The following is a 17,526-nucleotide window of genomic DNA, read 5'->3' on the forward strand; positions in this document are numbered from 1 at the left end:
AATGGAAAGCGTTTAACCTCGAAGAGGAGGGGTGTGCAAACTACTCCCTGGCCAGACTGCCCGATCTTGCAACCCTCTACAGCTGACCCCACAAACTTCCTCTTCTCTTCTTCACCCAAGAGCAAAAAGGACCTTGAAGTAGATGCCACATAGCAGGAAGTCAATGCTCCACGCTCCCCCCCCCCCCCGGAAAGCCAGGACATTAGCCATCCTGCTTCTCTCTTCAAAAGAAGAAGGGTCTCAGGCAGAAATCTGGTCCTTTCAAACTGGGCATGTCCAGGGTCGTCTTCTAGTTCTTGATACTTTCTCCTTGCTCTGCTCTTGTGCAACTCCAGCTGATTTCATTTGACAGCTGATCTCCCTGGCGGATTGTGCCCTGTGAGTCAGATTTATCTGTCCCTCATTCTGCTGCCTTTAATTTTTTTTATTATATATCAACAGCACAAACACAAAACAAAACCAGTACAACCACCGGAGTGTAATAGCAAAAGGTGCCCAGAAGCAGGAGAAGAGCGCAATCTCTCCCTGCATATTGCCTCCGACCCCAGAGGTAGAGCAGGACCGTCATGCTGTCAACTGTTCAGAACACATCTGGCCAGCTGCTGGATGGGAAACAGCCAGCTCTGCCCCCAGCACTGCCTCTGTGTTCGTGTGCCCACATCTGCATTCCCTGTCAGAGGTATCTCTAGCAATGCAGATTAACACTTTGAAATGAGGTCTCCTCCAAAGGCAAAATGGGAACTGCAGTTCACCCGGGATAGGTGATAGGACAAGCAGCACAGACCCAGGCCAAAAAACCCCAAACCCTACTGGAGCACCATTTAAAATCAGTGCAGAAATAAGACTGTCAACTGACCAGATTAAAAATTCAGCCTGGCTTCCTCCTCTGCCTTTAATAGCAGCTGCTAATTTAAGTAGACAAATCTGCTAACTGCAAGGAGATGAATATCACCGGCTGGTCCACCTGCCAGAAAGGGAGATTAGCTTATCAAGCACAAGAAGCAAGGCCTTTTCAGTGGTGGCTCCACATTTATGGAGCTTCCTCAGGAAATACAATCAGCTCTCTCATTGTTGTCATTTATATGGAACTAAAAACAAAATTGGGGAGCAGTTTAAATTTTTTTTAGTGGCCCTGGTTTCCAGTCCCTGTCTGGGGTGGATGGCAAAAACAGTATAAAAACACACACGATTTTGTTTCTTTTCATTGTTACTGCTTTCTTTTTGTTATTTTAGGCACAGGAACAATGATAAGTGTAAAAGCTGCCAACCCCATTGGATTGTGGCCTTGGAAATTAAGTCTAGGACTGGGTGATATATCATCCAAAGCCGGTTTGAAGTCCCGATTGTGATATTGGTTTTGTAATTTTTGACCTGGCTACATCACAGATCATGATTCGTATGTATGCTATGTGAGAAGAACCATGAAGCCAGTCAGTGCCTCTCCATAGCTCCATCCTTAAATCAGACATCGCGATATTTCAGTATATCGCAGTGTTTAGCTGGTGATATATCATGATGTTGGAAACCAGATATGCCCAGCCCAAATTAAGTCCCACTGACTTCTATGCAACCCCCTTTCAGGTATGTTCCTGCAGGGTCACAACCCTTGACTCTGAGAGCAAACCCACTTAGAGGCTTTGAAAGAAAAGTCACCAACATTTTCCACCACACTTTGATTTGGTAATATTTATTACATAATAATAATAATAATCTTTTTAAAAGCTTGTCTCCCTCATGGGAGCTAGGATCTTAGGTTTAGTGTTTGTATTTTAAAATCAGAAAAAAAGACAATAAATTACATCATGTCACCCACAAAGGGGCAAATGTTGAAAAACCATTGTGCTTTCCTTAGGAATAATAATAACAATATTTTTTTAAAGGGAAATAAAAACCGCAACAATCCCCACACACAAAACAAAATTTTAAAACTCAGACAAAAAGCTACATTCAAATGAGACACATATACAGTCTAATTAAAGCTGCTTAGAAGCACAGACATCCGTTGAAAATAGCCCTGGAGGCAGGAAAAGGGATCCTGCAGTTTTAAAAAACCAGTCACAAAGAAAAGGAAGGAACTACTCCCCTCGCCCCAGTTACAGTTCCAGAATCAAGTATTGCTAACCTAACCCAACATTTCAAAGTCAATTGTGCTTAGGAAAATGCAGGAAGAGAATTAAGAAATACTGGCCTGGACTGGTCACGCAGGAGAATAATGGGTAAAATCATGAGATGGGTGGTCACAGTTTTTCTTATTAAAAATAAACAAATCCCTGCAATCAGAGAACTAGCTGCGCAGGGAAGAAAGATGTAACCCAGCCCTCTCCCTGCTTTTCCGCCTGATGTGCTAGTGTTCTGCTTGTTGGAACTTTTTAACTTCACCACTCCAACACTCTCACTTCCCTTTCTGCTGAACCTCCAATGCTGCCCTTAGAATACTAGACAGGTTGTCATCCCACAGGAGGTCAGAAAGGTAAACCAGAACATAGCCCCCTTGTGGGTTTTACCCCACCCCACGGCCTGACTGAGCCAGAAGCCACTTGGAGATCTGCAGTGCTCTCAGGGTTGCCAACGGAGAGTTGGGAGGGGAACCAGCCAGGGTTACAGTTGTGCCTACACAGCAGCTTGACTGGAGCTAAACAGGACTCCCCACTGCTGTCCTCAGATTGAGCTGCTGTTGAAGGCATATCAACAGATGGCATTCCAAATGTTGGCAACCCTTCATTTTATGCTTGATGGATGTCCAACTGGGGCTATGAGTGCGTGATTTTGCCCAGAACCATGAACTTACTAAGGAAATGCTAACACTGGCTCTAAACCTGGGTGTCCTTGCAAGCCCATCACCTTCCCAAACCTATTTTGGCCCTGTAAAAGAAGTTTGAGGGCCAAGAAAGTCTCCCAGCCACTTGGAAGTTGGCAAAGTTCCTATATGCCACCGTTTGCCAGCTTAGTGCCCTCCAGAAGTTTTGGACACAACTCCCATCAGCCTTGTGATCTACGTGCCTTCTGCTAGGCGAAACAACTGAGGACAGCAAATTTGAAATCATGTAGTTTTTTTAAATTATATTTTTAGTGGAGGGGGCACCATTTGTATTTTCTGCTTCAGGTACAAAAGCCTCTTGGGCGTCTTTACCCACCAACATGTTTCCTATGAGAAACTGCAATGTTTGAAGTGCAATGCTGTGCTATAAAAGTACAATCCTGCTACACCATTTAATAGAACATCAACACATCTGGGTACAATCATACAGTCTGTGTGATGGTCCCTTCCTCCCCAAGCCAAACCCGGTGACCAAATTTCAGATCACTTTTTGCACTCCTGTACCCACTACTTGGGAGTAAACCCACCTGAACACAGTGGGACTTGCTTCCAAGTGAACAGGCCCAAGCCCAATTCCAACTCCATTTTGGTTTATGGGAAATTGCAGCGAACGAATATTGCCTTTCATCCAAACACTCCTACTTCACGTTCTGCCTATATCAATTTTCACATGCTTTTCGTGCAGATATATAATTGTACTTTACACTGTGAGTCATGAAACACAAGTCCTCAAGTGAATGACACTCTGACAGAAGCAGGCACCTGTGACTCCGCCAGGGTCACTGAATAAGCCATGAGACTGGGCTGAGAGATGCAAGGGGAACACACTCTCTGGGGAACAGACCACACTGGCTCTCTACAGCGAGAGTGACTGAATCATCTAAGCGCCACCTGACTGCAACTCTTCCCCAATCCAGCAGACGGTGGCTGGAAAGGGCCACGTGATCCCTGGCCTATGCCTGGAGAAGGGCACCTTCTTACGCCTTTGGGCGATGTGATACAGCTGCAATGTCATCCATCCTGCCTTGGTTCCTTATCTCCCACCCTGGATTTGGTGTCTTCTCCTGGATTAGATGCCCCATCCTTTTAGTAAGAGGAATGGGGAACCCTGTGGCCCTCCAAATACTGTGAGATTTCACTTCCCAACAGCCCCAACCAGCTCCCGCGATAGTCAGGGATGATGGGAGTTGTAGTCCAGCAGCATCCCGAGGGTCACAGGCTCCTCAGCTCTGCAACAGAACAACCTGCCCGGGTGAAGAGAAAGTAAAAGGGGGATCACAGACAGCAGCATCAAAATGCCTGCATTTCTTGCAAAGCTAAATATGCCTCTCCAGCCCCCTCCCCTTCTGGTCCTCCTGCCACTGGACACTGGACAGCCCGAAGAGTTTCTGACAGGTTTCAGTGGAGATCAAAGGAAGTGATTCTGGAGAGTCAATCAGAATGTGAAGACAGACCTTTTAAGAGCATGAGGGCAGAGTCCTCAGCAGGCAGATGCAAACAGATTATTTCTGCCTTTGGACAAGTTTCCCCAAAACAAAAAAGCCACAAACCCAGGACTCCTCACAGGTTACTGGAGAGATTCAGCTGAACCTTGGAAAAGACCACTCATGGTGGGCACCCACTGGACAGTACCTGTAATGTTACTATTAGCAGTAACTGTAGTATTTATATAATGCCATTGATATGCATTGGTGCTTTACAAAAGGGCAGGTCCCTGCCCTGAGGGGCTTACAATTTCTCATTTGACACTAAGCAGACGAAGGGAAGGAAAATGGGAGATGGGGTGCACACAGGTAAAATGTGTGCAGCATTTCAATCGCCGGTGCTTAAGCTTTGTTACTGGGCAGCCTTTCCCCAACCAGGTGCCCTCTAGAAGATGCACAGGACCACAACTCCCATCAGCATGGGGATGAATGGATCATGGCTGTGTGGTCTGCTGTTAGTGTCCAAAGGCTTCACGGAGAAGGCAGGTTTTGAAGGAAGTAAGAGAGGTGGCATTAGGCAGGTGGCCCTGGGGACAGTGCCAGGCAAGGGGGCATGAAGGGGCAGCAAGGACAAAAGGCAAGGGGGGGGGCTGAGGGTTGGAGGGCAAAGATCAGAGGAGGATGTTCAGAGCAGAGGTCCTGAACATGTCACCCTTCAAATCTCCAGAGCAGTTTTAACAAAAGTGTTTGAAGATGGTCCTGAGCTCCATTTAGTAAGGTGGAGAGTGGGCAACTATAATGAGAGACGTCTGCACATCACCCAAATCCCCTCGGGGCAAACTGACCCAGCAGCAACGGCTGGGCTGGATTCATTCTGTAGTGAGGCATAATGAAAAGACTCTTGACCACTGAAAATTAATCCTCAACGTGGCTGTGTCCTGATTCCACCCAGTGGAAGGTACTAATCTATCCAAAGTAACTACAGAAGAATGGAGGGGACACCTCCAAGTGGTGTCATTTCCCCCACAGTAAGTGACTGCATGAATTTGCTGCTTTCACATGTGCCACAATCAATTTAGATAGAAATCAGGCTTTATAGGAACAAAGCAAAACACAATTTATTATTGCAGTTATGACTGAAAACTCCTGCATCTGGAAACCCTTCAGGGCTGCTCCTGTGCTGCAACTGCTATTGTCACTTCCAACTCTGTTAAGTCCCAAAAGGCACCACATACAGGATCTGGGAACTGTCACTGGCTCTGTCAGATTTCCACATGAGACCTTGAAACTAGAAGCCTAGCAGAGCTGATCATTCTTGGCCTGATCTACACGGGAGAAGAAATCAGCAGAAGGGACTGTACCATTTGAGTCTGTATCTGGAGGTTACCATTTCTGAATGTTCCCCAACCCCCCATGTAAAAACAAACAAGAGCAACAACTAAGAGAACATAAACTCCCTGCAAGTAGAGAAGAGTACAACAAATTCTAGCCCTGCCTTCTCCCTGCTACACTCATTTTTTGATTTCCAGGGAGCTTTTCGTACAGCACACCAGGAAAGCATTTGTGAAGCGGCACAATTCATCTAATTATCCTTGGGGCACACTTTCTTCAGTGGGATCAGAGCCTGAACGAGGAAGCAACAGTTCCCCTCCCTCCAAGCAGAAACACTCTCCCCACTGCCCCAGGAGGCAGGCAGGGGCAGAGTGCAGGTTCCACCAACCTTTAAACCCTGCTTAGTTCCTAGATGTTTGTCAGACACTCGTCTCCTGTCCAGTGCCCAATGGGCTGGATAAAAAAAATAAAAATATAACAGAATAACAGAACAGACGCCCAGACAACACGCAAGATACAGAACTTCCTGAGACAGAAAAAGGGTTCTTGTCCTCCCAGCAGGGGCTGCTGTTGCCTTCGTAGGACCCCAGCAGCTGCCCTGCTCTCCTTCTGGCCAGTTCTGTGTGGTCTCTCTACCTGCCAGCCTCTGGACTGGAGGCAGGGAGTGCCACTCTCCACAAGGTGGTCTCCGCTGGAGAAGAGCCAGGTGTGCTCCAGAATAGGATTCCTCTCTTCTGAACGCGCCTGGCTGTGGTGCCACTTCGTTTCTTTCTGTTTGTTTAAATAAAAAGCTGGTGTAGAAAAGCAAGCAGGGAGCAAACTCCCTTTGGAAATCTTCAGGGCAGCCAGCCCCTCCCCAACCCCCGCCTGAAATGAAAACAGGAGCATCCAGATTGCAGCACACAGTTTGGGCTTTGGCCCTCCGTGACCAAGTTCCCTTTGGTATCCAGAACCCGCATCCTTTTCATCAGCAGCTGGGCAGCTGTTTCCACGGTCAGGCTGCCAGCCGTTGACGGATCAAACTGTCCTGCACGTGTGGATGTGGGGAGAGCTTAGAGAGAAAAATTATCTGGATATTCTCCCTCCCTGGCTGCAGCCACTACCTGAGGTTTGTAGTTACACAATCAAAATCCTCTTGTGGGCACTGGTGTGTTCCCCCCCCCACCGCCCCCCAGTTCTCGTCTTTGGAAGGGAAGGACTGAGGCAAAACCAACCAGACCGGGTTGCCCAAAGGCCAGGGTCAGACGACGTTGTCTGGGGGGCTGTGGTTTGCTTTGTGGTGTTGGCAGTTCCTCTCGTTCAAAAGGCTGGTTGTTTCGTCCGTCACTGAGGTCTCCGCCTTTTCTGACAAGGAGGTGTCCAATTTGGGGGTGCCGCCCTCAGGAGACTGGGGGCAGCTCTCGAGGCGGGAGGCCATGAGACCATTTTGATACTGGAGGCGTGTGATCTGCCGGGTGAAGGAGACAGAAGCTGAACCCTCAACACATAGCTCAGTGTGCACCATTCCTCCCCCCCCCCCAAAAAAAGCAAAATTTTGCACGATAAAAGCAAAATTCCATAATGCATATAGGTAAAGGTAAAGGTAAAGGTCCAGTCGTGACGGACTCTGGGTGCTCTGCAGCGCTCATCTAGCTTTATTGGCTGAGGGAGCCAGCATACAGCTTCCAGGTCATGTGGCCAGCATGACTAAGCAGCTTCTGGAGAACCAGAGCAGCGCAAGGAAATGCTGTTTACCTTCCCGCCGGAGCAGTACCTATTTATCTACTTGCACTTTGACATGCTTTCGAACTGCTAGGTTGTCAGGAGCAGGGACCGAGCAACGGGAGCTCACCCCGTCGCGGGGATTCGAACCGCTGACCTTCTGATCGGCAAGTCCCAGGCTCTGTGGTTTAACCCACAGCGCCACCCGCGTCCCTCATAATGCATATAGGTTCTTTAAATTTATTATTATTATTATTAAAAATGCATCTTCTTAAATACACACTTAACTGTTTTGCTTAACAAATTCTGTTTCTGGTAATCATGAGGAAATCCAGGTGACACCCTGCCCTTTGACTGACAGAAAAGGTACTTGGATCTCTGCCTCTTGACTTTAGAATTTTCCCAAGGCATCGCCAGCACATGTACAACCATAAGGACTAGAGACGTACTTTATAAAAATTGCTGAAACACTCAGGTTGCAGAATTTTTGCACTTGGGACTGAAGTCTGCACTTGCACAGAACACCAACAGCCCTGGCTTAAGATCCCCAAGGGAACATCTACCTCAGACCTGATGGGATGCTCATCCACACAAAATAACTTCCTTCACACAGGAAAAGTTAGCATGTTAGGGAGAAGGCTGAAATCTTTCTCCCTGACAAACTAGCTTCCTCTGTGAAGAGATTACCGTATTTGCTTTTTGATATGGAGGGCAGCTGTGTGCTATCCTGCAAGCCACTACCTGTAGCCTGAAGCAGGAGAAGTCTGGCCCTTTCTCAGCTCAAGGGCCACATTCCTTTCTAGGCTGCTTGTCAGTGGTGGGCCAGGATCCAAAGTGGGCAGGGCAACACATGTTCATTTACTCACCCCCCCCCCTTACAGCTGAGTGCCTCTTGAGACTCAGGCCCAAGACCCACCTTAATATACTGCAGGTCCGTAAGGGCACGGACGCTGAAGTCGGAGATGTACTGGGAGCTGGCGCTGGCGTTGAGCTGGTTGTTGCTGCCGCTGAAGTTGGAGGAGATGGAGTCGGAGCGCTCGTGGTAGCAGAGGGAGGCTGACCGATTCAGATTGCTCAAATGAGATGGAGAACGCACCTCTGAAACTAGACACAGAGAAGAGTGAGCCAGGGACCAAGCCGTGCCCTTCCTCCCCCCTTCGAACTGTCTTGCCACCCGTGCAAAAAGTGATGCCATCCAAGAGGGGTGTAAGCCAATGGAAAGGGCTATCATGCACTCTCTGGCTGCTTCTTGTTCAAATTGGATCAACTCGTTTGTTGCTTTTAACGCCAGCTTTTAAAACTACACTTAAAAAAGGTAACAACCAAGAAAGAAAGAAAAAGCCGTGAGGAGCAGGGGATGTGGGTTAAGGCAGCTTTTGCCTCCCCTGGCCCCTCCAGAAGTCCCCATCAGCCCCAGTAAACATCTGGGGCTGTTTGGGCTAAAATTTGGACTGGGCTTTGCAGCGCAACACAATTTTTGTAATGAAAATAATCTGCAGCCCAGTGCATTTGCATTTCCAATTTATGTACCCCAAATACCATCTTTTGCCAATCTGGTGCCCTCCAGAAAGCAGGGCTGGGTCAATGCAACCTGCCAGGCAAGGGGTTAATGTGCACCTCTCACACCATGCACAAGTGTTGTTTACCTGACACCCTGGGAAACAAAGATGCTCGGGGCATAAGAGGCTGGTGCTGGGGCACGACAGGCAAAGCTAGAACCCGACATGGACACAGAGAAGGACAGGAAGGAGAGAGAGATGCAAAAGGAAAAGTCAAAGAAACCTTTGCTTATGGAGAAAGACCACACAGCCCCTTTGCGGGTTTGTTGCTAGCCCATCCTGGCGGAAAGCCCAAATGGCATGGCCTCCCCCAGAAGTCCACGCCTGCTTGTGCTTGCCACAGGGCATCCTCCCCTGCAAGCCTCCCCCTGGAAATGGACTGTTGTTGCGCTGTTATGAAGCTCTGGCTGCTTCCAGGCGACCTTGTGCAGGGGAACGTTCTGGCGGCCAAGGACAGGATCAGTGCCCCCCTGCACTGCCACTCACAGCAACATCCCAAGCCCATGGCCAGCAGTGCCCACCTCACCTGGCTTGGCCTCAGGCAGCTTCTCAGACAGAGGCCTGATTGAGAGGCAGGGAAGAGCTCCCAGGGCGAGAGACGGGGAGAAGAAAGGGAAGCTCCTAGCTCCTAGGCCCCCCCTTTCTGTGTGAGAAAAGGGCCATGATCCACCTTTCAGAGAGGACTTGCATTTTCTGTGATCTTTCTTTCTCTGTTCTGCTTTTTATTTGCTTCCTTTTATCTTATTGTATCATGAAAAAGCTTTCATAATATTTCATGAATAAAATCAGATAAAGGCTTATATCAAGGGAAGAGTACAAGGGAAGCTGTGAAATGTGTTGAACCACAAGTAGTTGTTTGGATGAAAAAACCAATAATGTGAAACACTGGCTCACGGGTGGGGAATCTCAGGCTCAGTGGCTGACCACTGCCTTCCAGGCCTCTCTGCCTGGCACTCTGGGGCTCCCCACAGGCCTTACCCCTCACAGGTCCACCCCCCCCAAGTGTCCTGGCATGGTTAGGTCTCCTTGAACTCCATCCTCCTTCCTAACAAGCAAGAGGGGGGGGTGTATGTGTGGAAACGAGCTTGCTCGATCAAAGTGACTTCAGGCTTTGGACCTGCCACCCTGGCATGTGGCCCCCAGAAGATTCCCCAAAAGGGAAAGTGGCCCTTGTGCTGAGAAAGGTCCCCCAGCCCTGCTATAGATGGACAGGAGCCACCTGGCATGATGTGGCGCAGGACCATGTGCACCAGGTCGGCCACGAGGGGGCAGAAGTCTAACATCAAATACAGCAGTAACCCAAGAAGCAGCAGAGTCCGCTTTCTTCAAGCATCAGGGCAGGGATGGGCAGGCAGTCGGTGGCCGGTGACCCCCAGCCAGCCCCAGAGCAATTATGTCTGGCCCCTGACATGCACTCTTCCCTCAACCTTCCCCTCCAGTCTTCCTGGCTGGCTAGCCTTCCTCCCCTTTGCCAATGCCCCGTTCTGCCCCTCTGCCCCAGCTGCGGCCCTTCTCCTCTGAGAAAGCCGAAGAAGTGAGCACACAGAAGCAGAGCCACAGATGTAGAATGAGATGGTGCCACCTCGGGTGGGGGGGTGGGGGGAGAGTCCGGTGTTAAATTACTGGAGAGTTTGTTCCCACGCTTGCAGGCTTAGGCTGATGGGAACTTTCCTGCAAGTCACTCCTCCCCAAACAAACAAACAAACAAATCTTAATACAGCACAAAAGATTGTATATATCTGTCCCTGTCTGTTGTCCTTTGATCTTGTCTCCACTGAGAACTGTTCTGAGCCTGACCTCTCCGGGGTGGAATTTCCTTGGTCTGACCACCACCTTATCTCCTTCCGCACTGCACACATTCTGCCTTTCCCGTCCTGGGGAGGGGACGGGGCTCAGTGGCAGAGCATCTGCCTTGCCCTGGCATCGCCAGGTAGGGCTGGAGACACTCGCTCTCTGAAATCCTGGAAAGCTGCTGCCAGTCAGTGTAGGCAATGCTGAGGAAAACAGACCAATGCTCGGACTCAGCGTAAGACAGCTTTCTATGTGGCTGTTTACCTTCCACGGTAGGGGGTGTAACACGACTGCTATGTGGAAGGAAAGGGGAGATCCAATTCACCTGAGTGGTGATTTGAAGGAGGGGGGGACTGCCATTCCTAAGAGGACCCCCTCCCCTCCGCCAATGGCTTATTTAGCACTAAGCACCCATTCATTCATGCAGGATGGCAGCAAATGGAGTGTGGAGCTCAAGAGCTTGCAACTGAGCAGGGCAATTTCTGGAATATACTTCAGGCCCTTCTTCCATCCCCGAGAGGACAGAGTTAGGGGCAGATGGGGCTTGTCAACCTGGGAAGGGAACCCATCTAGGAGAAGGAAAACTCTGATCCTAAACCTCCGCTGCTTTGAAGAACATCACTGGGAGAAGAAAAAGCTAAGGAGTGAACCCTACACAAATCCAGAGTGAAGTCCCTAAGCTGGTTGGGTGGCCCCTTGTACGCCTCCTTCCAGCAATTCCTGCAGCTAAGCTGGTGCCAAAGGTCTTGCTCTGCTTTCCTTTGGACCACATCAGAGAGGCCAAGAAAGGGGTCCTGTTGTCTGAGCAGCCCAGGTCATTTCGGTGCTGCTAACACAGGGGTCTGACTTCACGCCCTGAGGTGCACTCCACTGTCTCTCAAGACAAAGGGATGCCAGCAGAGGACAAAGTGGTCCTCAAGGAGCAAGAGGCTCCTGATTTAGGACATGAAGACTGTATGCAGAAGATCCCAGGTTCAATCCCTTTACATAGGGGAAACAATGTGGTGCCTCAAGATTTGAACTCCAACCCCCAGCAGCCCCAGCCAGCAAGGCCAATGATTAGCGACAATAAGAACTGCAGCCCACAACATCAGGAGGAGGCCGGCCTCTTGCTGCCCTAACTTCTTGCTTAAAGGGATTACGGGTCTTGGGCTGGGCAAGTCCTGCACAACACCTTAGAGAGCTGCTTCTGCTTCTGGGCCACATGGAGAAACAAGCCTAAGTTGGGAGAAAGCAACTTCAAACGTTCATGGGGGGCTGTTTTGTGGTTTCTGGTTGCCACAGCTCAGGGGTTATTTCAGCCCGCTCTCCAGATGAATGCCAGGACCTCTTGCAATGTCCTAGTGAGGCTCAGCTCCTGAATTCATGCCTGGCTACACAGGAGTCAAAAGCTGTGCCCCAGAAACCTCTGATACTGCAAGGGGGCCCCAAGCATGGAAGGACCATAGCTTGGTAGAACTTAAGCTTTGCATGCAAAACGTCCCAGGTTTAATCCCCAAAATCTCTGAGTAGGGCTGGGAAAGAGCCCTCCCTGAAAGAGCCAGTCTCCTCCAGGATTGGGAGGTGCAGCTACGAGGGAAAAGCAAAGCATCTTGGGATGGGCATGGCTGCCAGGATGAACTGTATTCTGGAAGCCCAGCCCTTTCTGCAAACAGGGGGTGCATGATATGTATTCTGCAGCACAACCCCTTTTGTTGGAGGGGAGGAACAAGAAAGACACCCCCTGCGAACAATCAGGCCCACCCATTTATGGAGCACATGCGCTCTGGCATGGATAGTGTGTCACATCCAAAGCCTAAAGAGAAGAGTTGAGCCTTCCTTCTCTCCCATGGAATCTGCCTTCCCTTATAAGTGAATGATGGGCATAACTTTTTGCTACCATGCCTTGAGCGAGGCCTAAGGCAGAGGTGGCAAGTGTGTGGGGCCCTCCCAAAGTTGCCAGACTACAACTCATCATCCTTAACCACTGGCTATACTGGCTGGGGCTGAAGGGAGCTGAAGTCCATCAGGGTTTGCATGCCCTGGTGGACGACCACCCAGGGGGCTTGGTAAAAACAATACTTCCTGGGCCCGGCTTGCCAGCTGACCATTCCCGCCCTCAAGGACTGCCACTGACAGACAGAGGGAGCGGGCTCCACTGGGAAGGGTGCCTGGCCCCTGCCCCTTTTGTGGCTGTCTCCCTTTGGCCCCCTCCGCATGCAGGTCCTTACTTGTGGTGACCAACGGGCTCAATGCCATCACTCCGTAATAGGAGAAAGGACCGGTCTCAAATTTCATATTCTCCTTGCCGGCCTCCACCTCCACTTTGCCCTGTGAAAAAGACAAAGAGTCACGTGAGATTCTCAGGAGCTTCCATGAAGCAGCCAGAGTCAGCAGCAGTTGCACCGCGGTAAAGGGATCTTTCAATGAGAAGGTGAAAAATGGCACACAAGCTTCCAAAGGGGGGGGGAGCGGGGGGAGCACAGTTAGCCTATGAATGTCAGCCTCTACCTGCAACAAACAGGTGTGGGAGAAGTCTGGTCATTTCTTTAGGGAACACCTGTATTTGTGTGCATGTGCAGTATTGTAAGGTAAATGTGTAGGTTAAGTATAATATTTAAATTAAGGTATGTGTTAGGTTGGAAGCAGGAGGCCGTGTGTGCAGTTGGAAATGACTGGTGACTGGATAAGAGCTTGAAAAGGGGTTTAAATGCTGGTGGGAGACAATGTGGAAGGCGAGTTGGGGCAAGAGGTGGATGTGGGGAGAGGATTTGAGGGCAGCAGGGCTGGATTAATAGAGGAGGGTCAGTATTGTTATCAGCCTTCACTTTGTAGGAGACAAAGGAACAAAGAGATAATTCCAAACTGAGGCCAAATTTTCATGTGCTACTAAATTGCACCACATGCCTCTTGACTGGCTATGCAAGAGGTGAGAAAAGTTCAGAACAGAGTATCTGTGGTGGCAGCAGGAACAAAGGGAATTGAGAAACACCTATCAGAAACCTGGCTTGGGGCAATACATCTTTGAAGGAGCAAAAAGGTGGCAGAGGGGAGTTGAGGAGAGCCTGTGGGTTGTGCCAGAGCACCCCCCATGGATGGTTAAGCCCAGCTCAAGGCGACTATGGGGTGTGGCGCTCATCTGACTTTTCAAGCTGAGCACCACAGGGGCAGGGGGAGGGGGCATGGCAGAACAGCATCCTCAGCACACATGCGCTGGAAGGCCTCACAGGCTGGCCTCTGCCCCTCACAGACTGTGGGCTCACCCAATATCGCTTCCCACAATCCTCCTGGCTGCCTGGCTGGGGACCACCAATCACCCCTGACCACTGGCCATGCTGGACTGAGGGAATTTGGGAGTCCAGCATCATTCAGTGGACATCAGTTTAGCCATTCCTGTTCCATACCGCACAATGGAGGGGGGGTGAGCCTCATGTCGGAGGTCCGATGCTGCCCTCTACCTGGCCCTCAGGATGCTCCTCTCCATCCCTCCTCTGAGCACTCCTTGGGTGGGGAAAACTCTGACTTTTGCGTGGCTGGAATGCAGCTGGCTGTAGCAAAGTCTCATCTGTTGCTCCTCCCACTTTTGCCCCTGGCCCCGCCCACTACTGCCTTCAGCTGGTGAGAATCTTTCTCTCCCTGCTTCCAAACGCCAAAGGGATTGGATTACCTGCAGGATGAGGATGAAGAAGTCGGCCGGCTTGTTCCTGTTGAAGAGGAAGTGCTGGGGGCACTTTTTGTTTTCTTCGTCGTACTTCAGCTCATTGATGACGTCGCGGTGCTTGAGCAGGCGGAGCAGGATCTTTTCCGAAATGAGGGAGGGGGTGAACTGCGTCACTTCTGCAAAAAGCAGGCGGGGGACATGCAAGTCAGACCCCAGAGGGAAACATCCAGGGGAACCAACTTTTCAGGGCAGGTCCAGGCATTGCAAAGAAGTGGGAGCAGTGGAACCCGGAAAAAAGCTGTTGGCGGGGGGGGGGGATGTGTACTGAAACCAGAAATTCAGGCTCTTATCTACCTGATATTTCTTCACCCTCAGTGGGTGAGAATTGTTGGGGAAGGGCAGTGGTCAGCGGCAGAACACCTGCTTTGCATGCAGAAAGGCCCAGCCCCAAAGGCTTCTCCAGGGAGGTCTGGGAGAGAGCCACGGCCAGTCACTGCGGATGATACAGAGCCTGGCCAGGTTCATACCAAACATTCAAAGTGCTACGATGCTACTTTGAACAGTCATGGCTTCCTCCAAAGAATTCTGGGAGCTGTAGTTTGTTAAAGGTATGGAGAGTTGCAAAGAGAATCCCTCCCAGATCTACAACGGATTGGTTTGGTGATCAATCAGTCTTCACTGGGAACTCTGGGAATTGTACCTCTACTGTTTTCAGCTGACCGTTGATTTTGTTTTTTGTTTGTTTGTTTAAATAGCAGCCTTTAAATGTTTCTATTGATAACTTTATAGCTCCATTCTTTTTGTAAATTGCTTTGAGGTCTTTTTTCTTACTATCAAGTGACATGCAAATTTTATGAAATAGATAACAATTTAATAAAAACCAGCAGCGCCCTGGGATTTCCCCCGCCATAATCTATATATTCTCTCGGTCTCCGTCTCTGCCACTCTCAGTGGGGCTTCCCTGGCAATGCGTTTTCCTTCCCAGCTGGCTTTGCCATTTCCGCGTTCTAAGGAGCAAGGCTCCCTCTTGCAGCTCCTGCCCCCGCAAGCAAATGGTTGTATCTAAGGTGGACTCAGAGCAGACTGACCAAAAGCAGTGGACCTTTGTTAGCCATGTCATTAATTGCAGGGAGTCTAATCTGAGTAGGACCAGCACTGGATAGAACCTACGTTGCCCTATCTTCAGTTGTAGCCTATCCTTGGCTGGCTGCCCTCCCTAGAAACTTGGCAACCATGTTGGGGCTGTGTTTTGTTGACTTTGCTGCAAGGAAGAGATGCCGAGGAAGAGGGGGGAGGATAAACAGACAGACCCAGCAGCAAACTCCCATTCAAGCCTAAAGCCACAGCAGACAGGATAATGGAGGGCTTGTCTTTCTGAGAAGGTAAATCCCCTGTAATTTGTGAATGAGACAATGGGAATGACCTTCTCACAAGGCTCTCATATTAGTCTTTGAAATCAGATTTGGCAGCTCTTATTATGGGCCTCAAGATAAGACCGCAAAGGGAACAGGATTCCACATCAAACGGTGGGGGTACCTGCCTGCGCAGGTGTGGATGCATTTCTTGCAAATGATGCAAGTCAGTCATTTCCAAAAAATGTGCCGAGCAGCACTGGTGTGCCAAGAAAAAGGTAAGATGGGCTCCTGTGAGAAACCCAAAGCAGCCCCTGTCAAGGAGGCTGCCCTCTGAGCGATTTTTGCTTCCCATGTGTCTTCACCTTTCCAAAATTTTACTGCATTTATAGGGTATTGCTGTATTTTAGACCGGATATGCCTATGGTTTAATTGTTTGCTTTATATTTTTGTTGTTGTTTTTTTTGCTGCTTGGAGACCGCTTTAGTATTAAGTGGCATGTAAATATGCCAGTTCCTCCCCGAACTGCCCCATGCCACACATTCCTACACTCAGCCAAAACACAGCCCCACAGAGGATGGGGACCCCATGGCAGCCTGAAGCTGCTGGGCTTCTTGATGCCCATATGACCTGTACAGTATTATTATACCACCACCAGCATCATCACGCACCCTTCAACAGCAGGCCCTGGTTTTGATTTTGGGCTTAAATTGGAAAAAAATTAAAGCAGATTACGAATACAAAATAGATTACAAATGATAGGGTTGGCCCTGAAAACCCACCTCTCAGGGGTCAAAGGTCATGTTAAGGAGGTGTGTCTTGTAAGACCCATGACTCATTTGCAGCTACCCTGTGCTCCACACGTAGCGGGGAGAGATTCCTAAAGCAAAATGTCTGCATTATATCAAGAGCAGCAGCCGGTGCTTGATGCTTCTCCAGAAAACCAGGATTTCGAACCAAGAGTGGGGAGTGATTCCCAAAGGATCTCTTACCCGTAGAGAGAAAGCGGTGAGCAGCTAGGAGCAGCTGCGGGGAGATCTTCACCTTGGACTCTGTGTCATTGTCCTTAAAGGCAGAGAAGTCCCTTTTGTTCTTCTGGTTATTCACTCGTTTTCTGGATCGGTTGTCAGCTGCAGAGGAGGAAGGGGATGGGTTGAGAGGAAGGGTGTCCCCCCAAGAACAAGTCCACTCTTCAGTGTATTACTGCAAACTGTGCTTGTTCCATGCACCCTGGTGCCTACCACAAGGGCACGTAACTCAGACTCCTGGAAGTCTTCTGCTTTCATATAATTTACATCTTTCTAGTCCTCAGGGCTACACATTAAATTCTGTATCATTCCAATTTTAGTATACCTGCTTCCGAAGTGAGCACAACTCAAATTAAATTCTATGGGACCCATAATTAACACTATGGACACCATTGGGAGTAGTCAAATCCTTCTCAAACACTGGGGCAGGTTTGGCAAATGCCCCAATTTTATCCCTCAATGCAATCCTAAAGTTCTCCCTGAGAAGTGTATGGTTGACACAGCACTCATGGGAAAAGCAAAGCACTGTGCTTGAGGACCAGGCTGCAATGTGGCCAAATGTATGCAATTGAAAAAAGAAATGGTCAGCATTAGGGAAGAGGCCTGGAGTATCTCTGAGCCAGCCAAGGCATCATGAACTATGGGATCTGCTCTTGCAGGAGGCAGCGATGGCCACCATCTCAGATGACTTTAAAAGAGGACTGCCTCCTGTGGAAGTGAGTTCCATAGTTTAACTGTGCTCTGTGAGAAGAGGTGCTTTCTTTTGTCTGCCCTGAATCTTCCAGCATATTGCATGGATGAAACCTGATCATCAGGAGACCCTCAATCAAGCAGCTTCAGATGTGAGCTGCAGCTTCCATCATCTCAGATCATTGGTCATG

General features: G+C 49.4%; 1 protein-coding gene across 3 annotated transcripts in view; it reads right to left on the bottom strand.

Annotated features, from left to right (window-relative positions):
* Positions 1–1,671: 1,671 nt before the first annotated feature.
* Positions 1,672–17,526, bottom strand: part of CNNM4 (cyclin and CBS domain divalent metal cation transport mediator 4) — a gene marked incomplete at its 5' end in the record, with an annotated part of 47,243 nt that continues 31,388 nt past the window's right edge. The window contains 7 exons of one of the 3 annotated variants that reach the window (XR_014158954.1): positions 1,672–3,709; positions 3,926–7,021; positions 8,192–8,379; positions 8,922–8,987; positions 12,836–12,935; positions 14,272–14,441; positions 16,610–16,747. Coding sequence is in view for 2 of the 3 variants with exons in the window: in XM_081872116.1 (XP_081728242.1) it covers positions 6,815–7,021; positions 8,192–8,379; positions 8,922–8,987; positions 12,836–12,935; positions 14,272–14,441; positions 16,610–16,747 (869 nt within the window). Of the gene's footprint in view, positions 7,022–8,191; positions 8,380–8,921; positions 8,988–12,835; positions 12,936–14,271; positions 14,442–16,609; positions 16,748–17,526 lie in introns of all 3 variants that reach the window. The other 2 variants (XM_081872116.1, XM_081872117.1) reach the window with 2 other exon arrangements.

This window comes from Podarcis erhardii, assembly GCF_964252035.2.
Source record: "Podarcis erhardii genome assembly, chromosome: 7".
Lineage (NCBI taxonomy): Eukaryota > Metazoa > Chordata > Lepidosauria > Squamata > Lacertidae > Podarcis > Podarcis erhardii.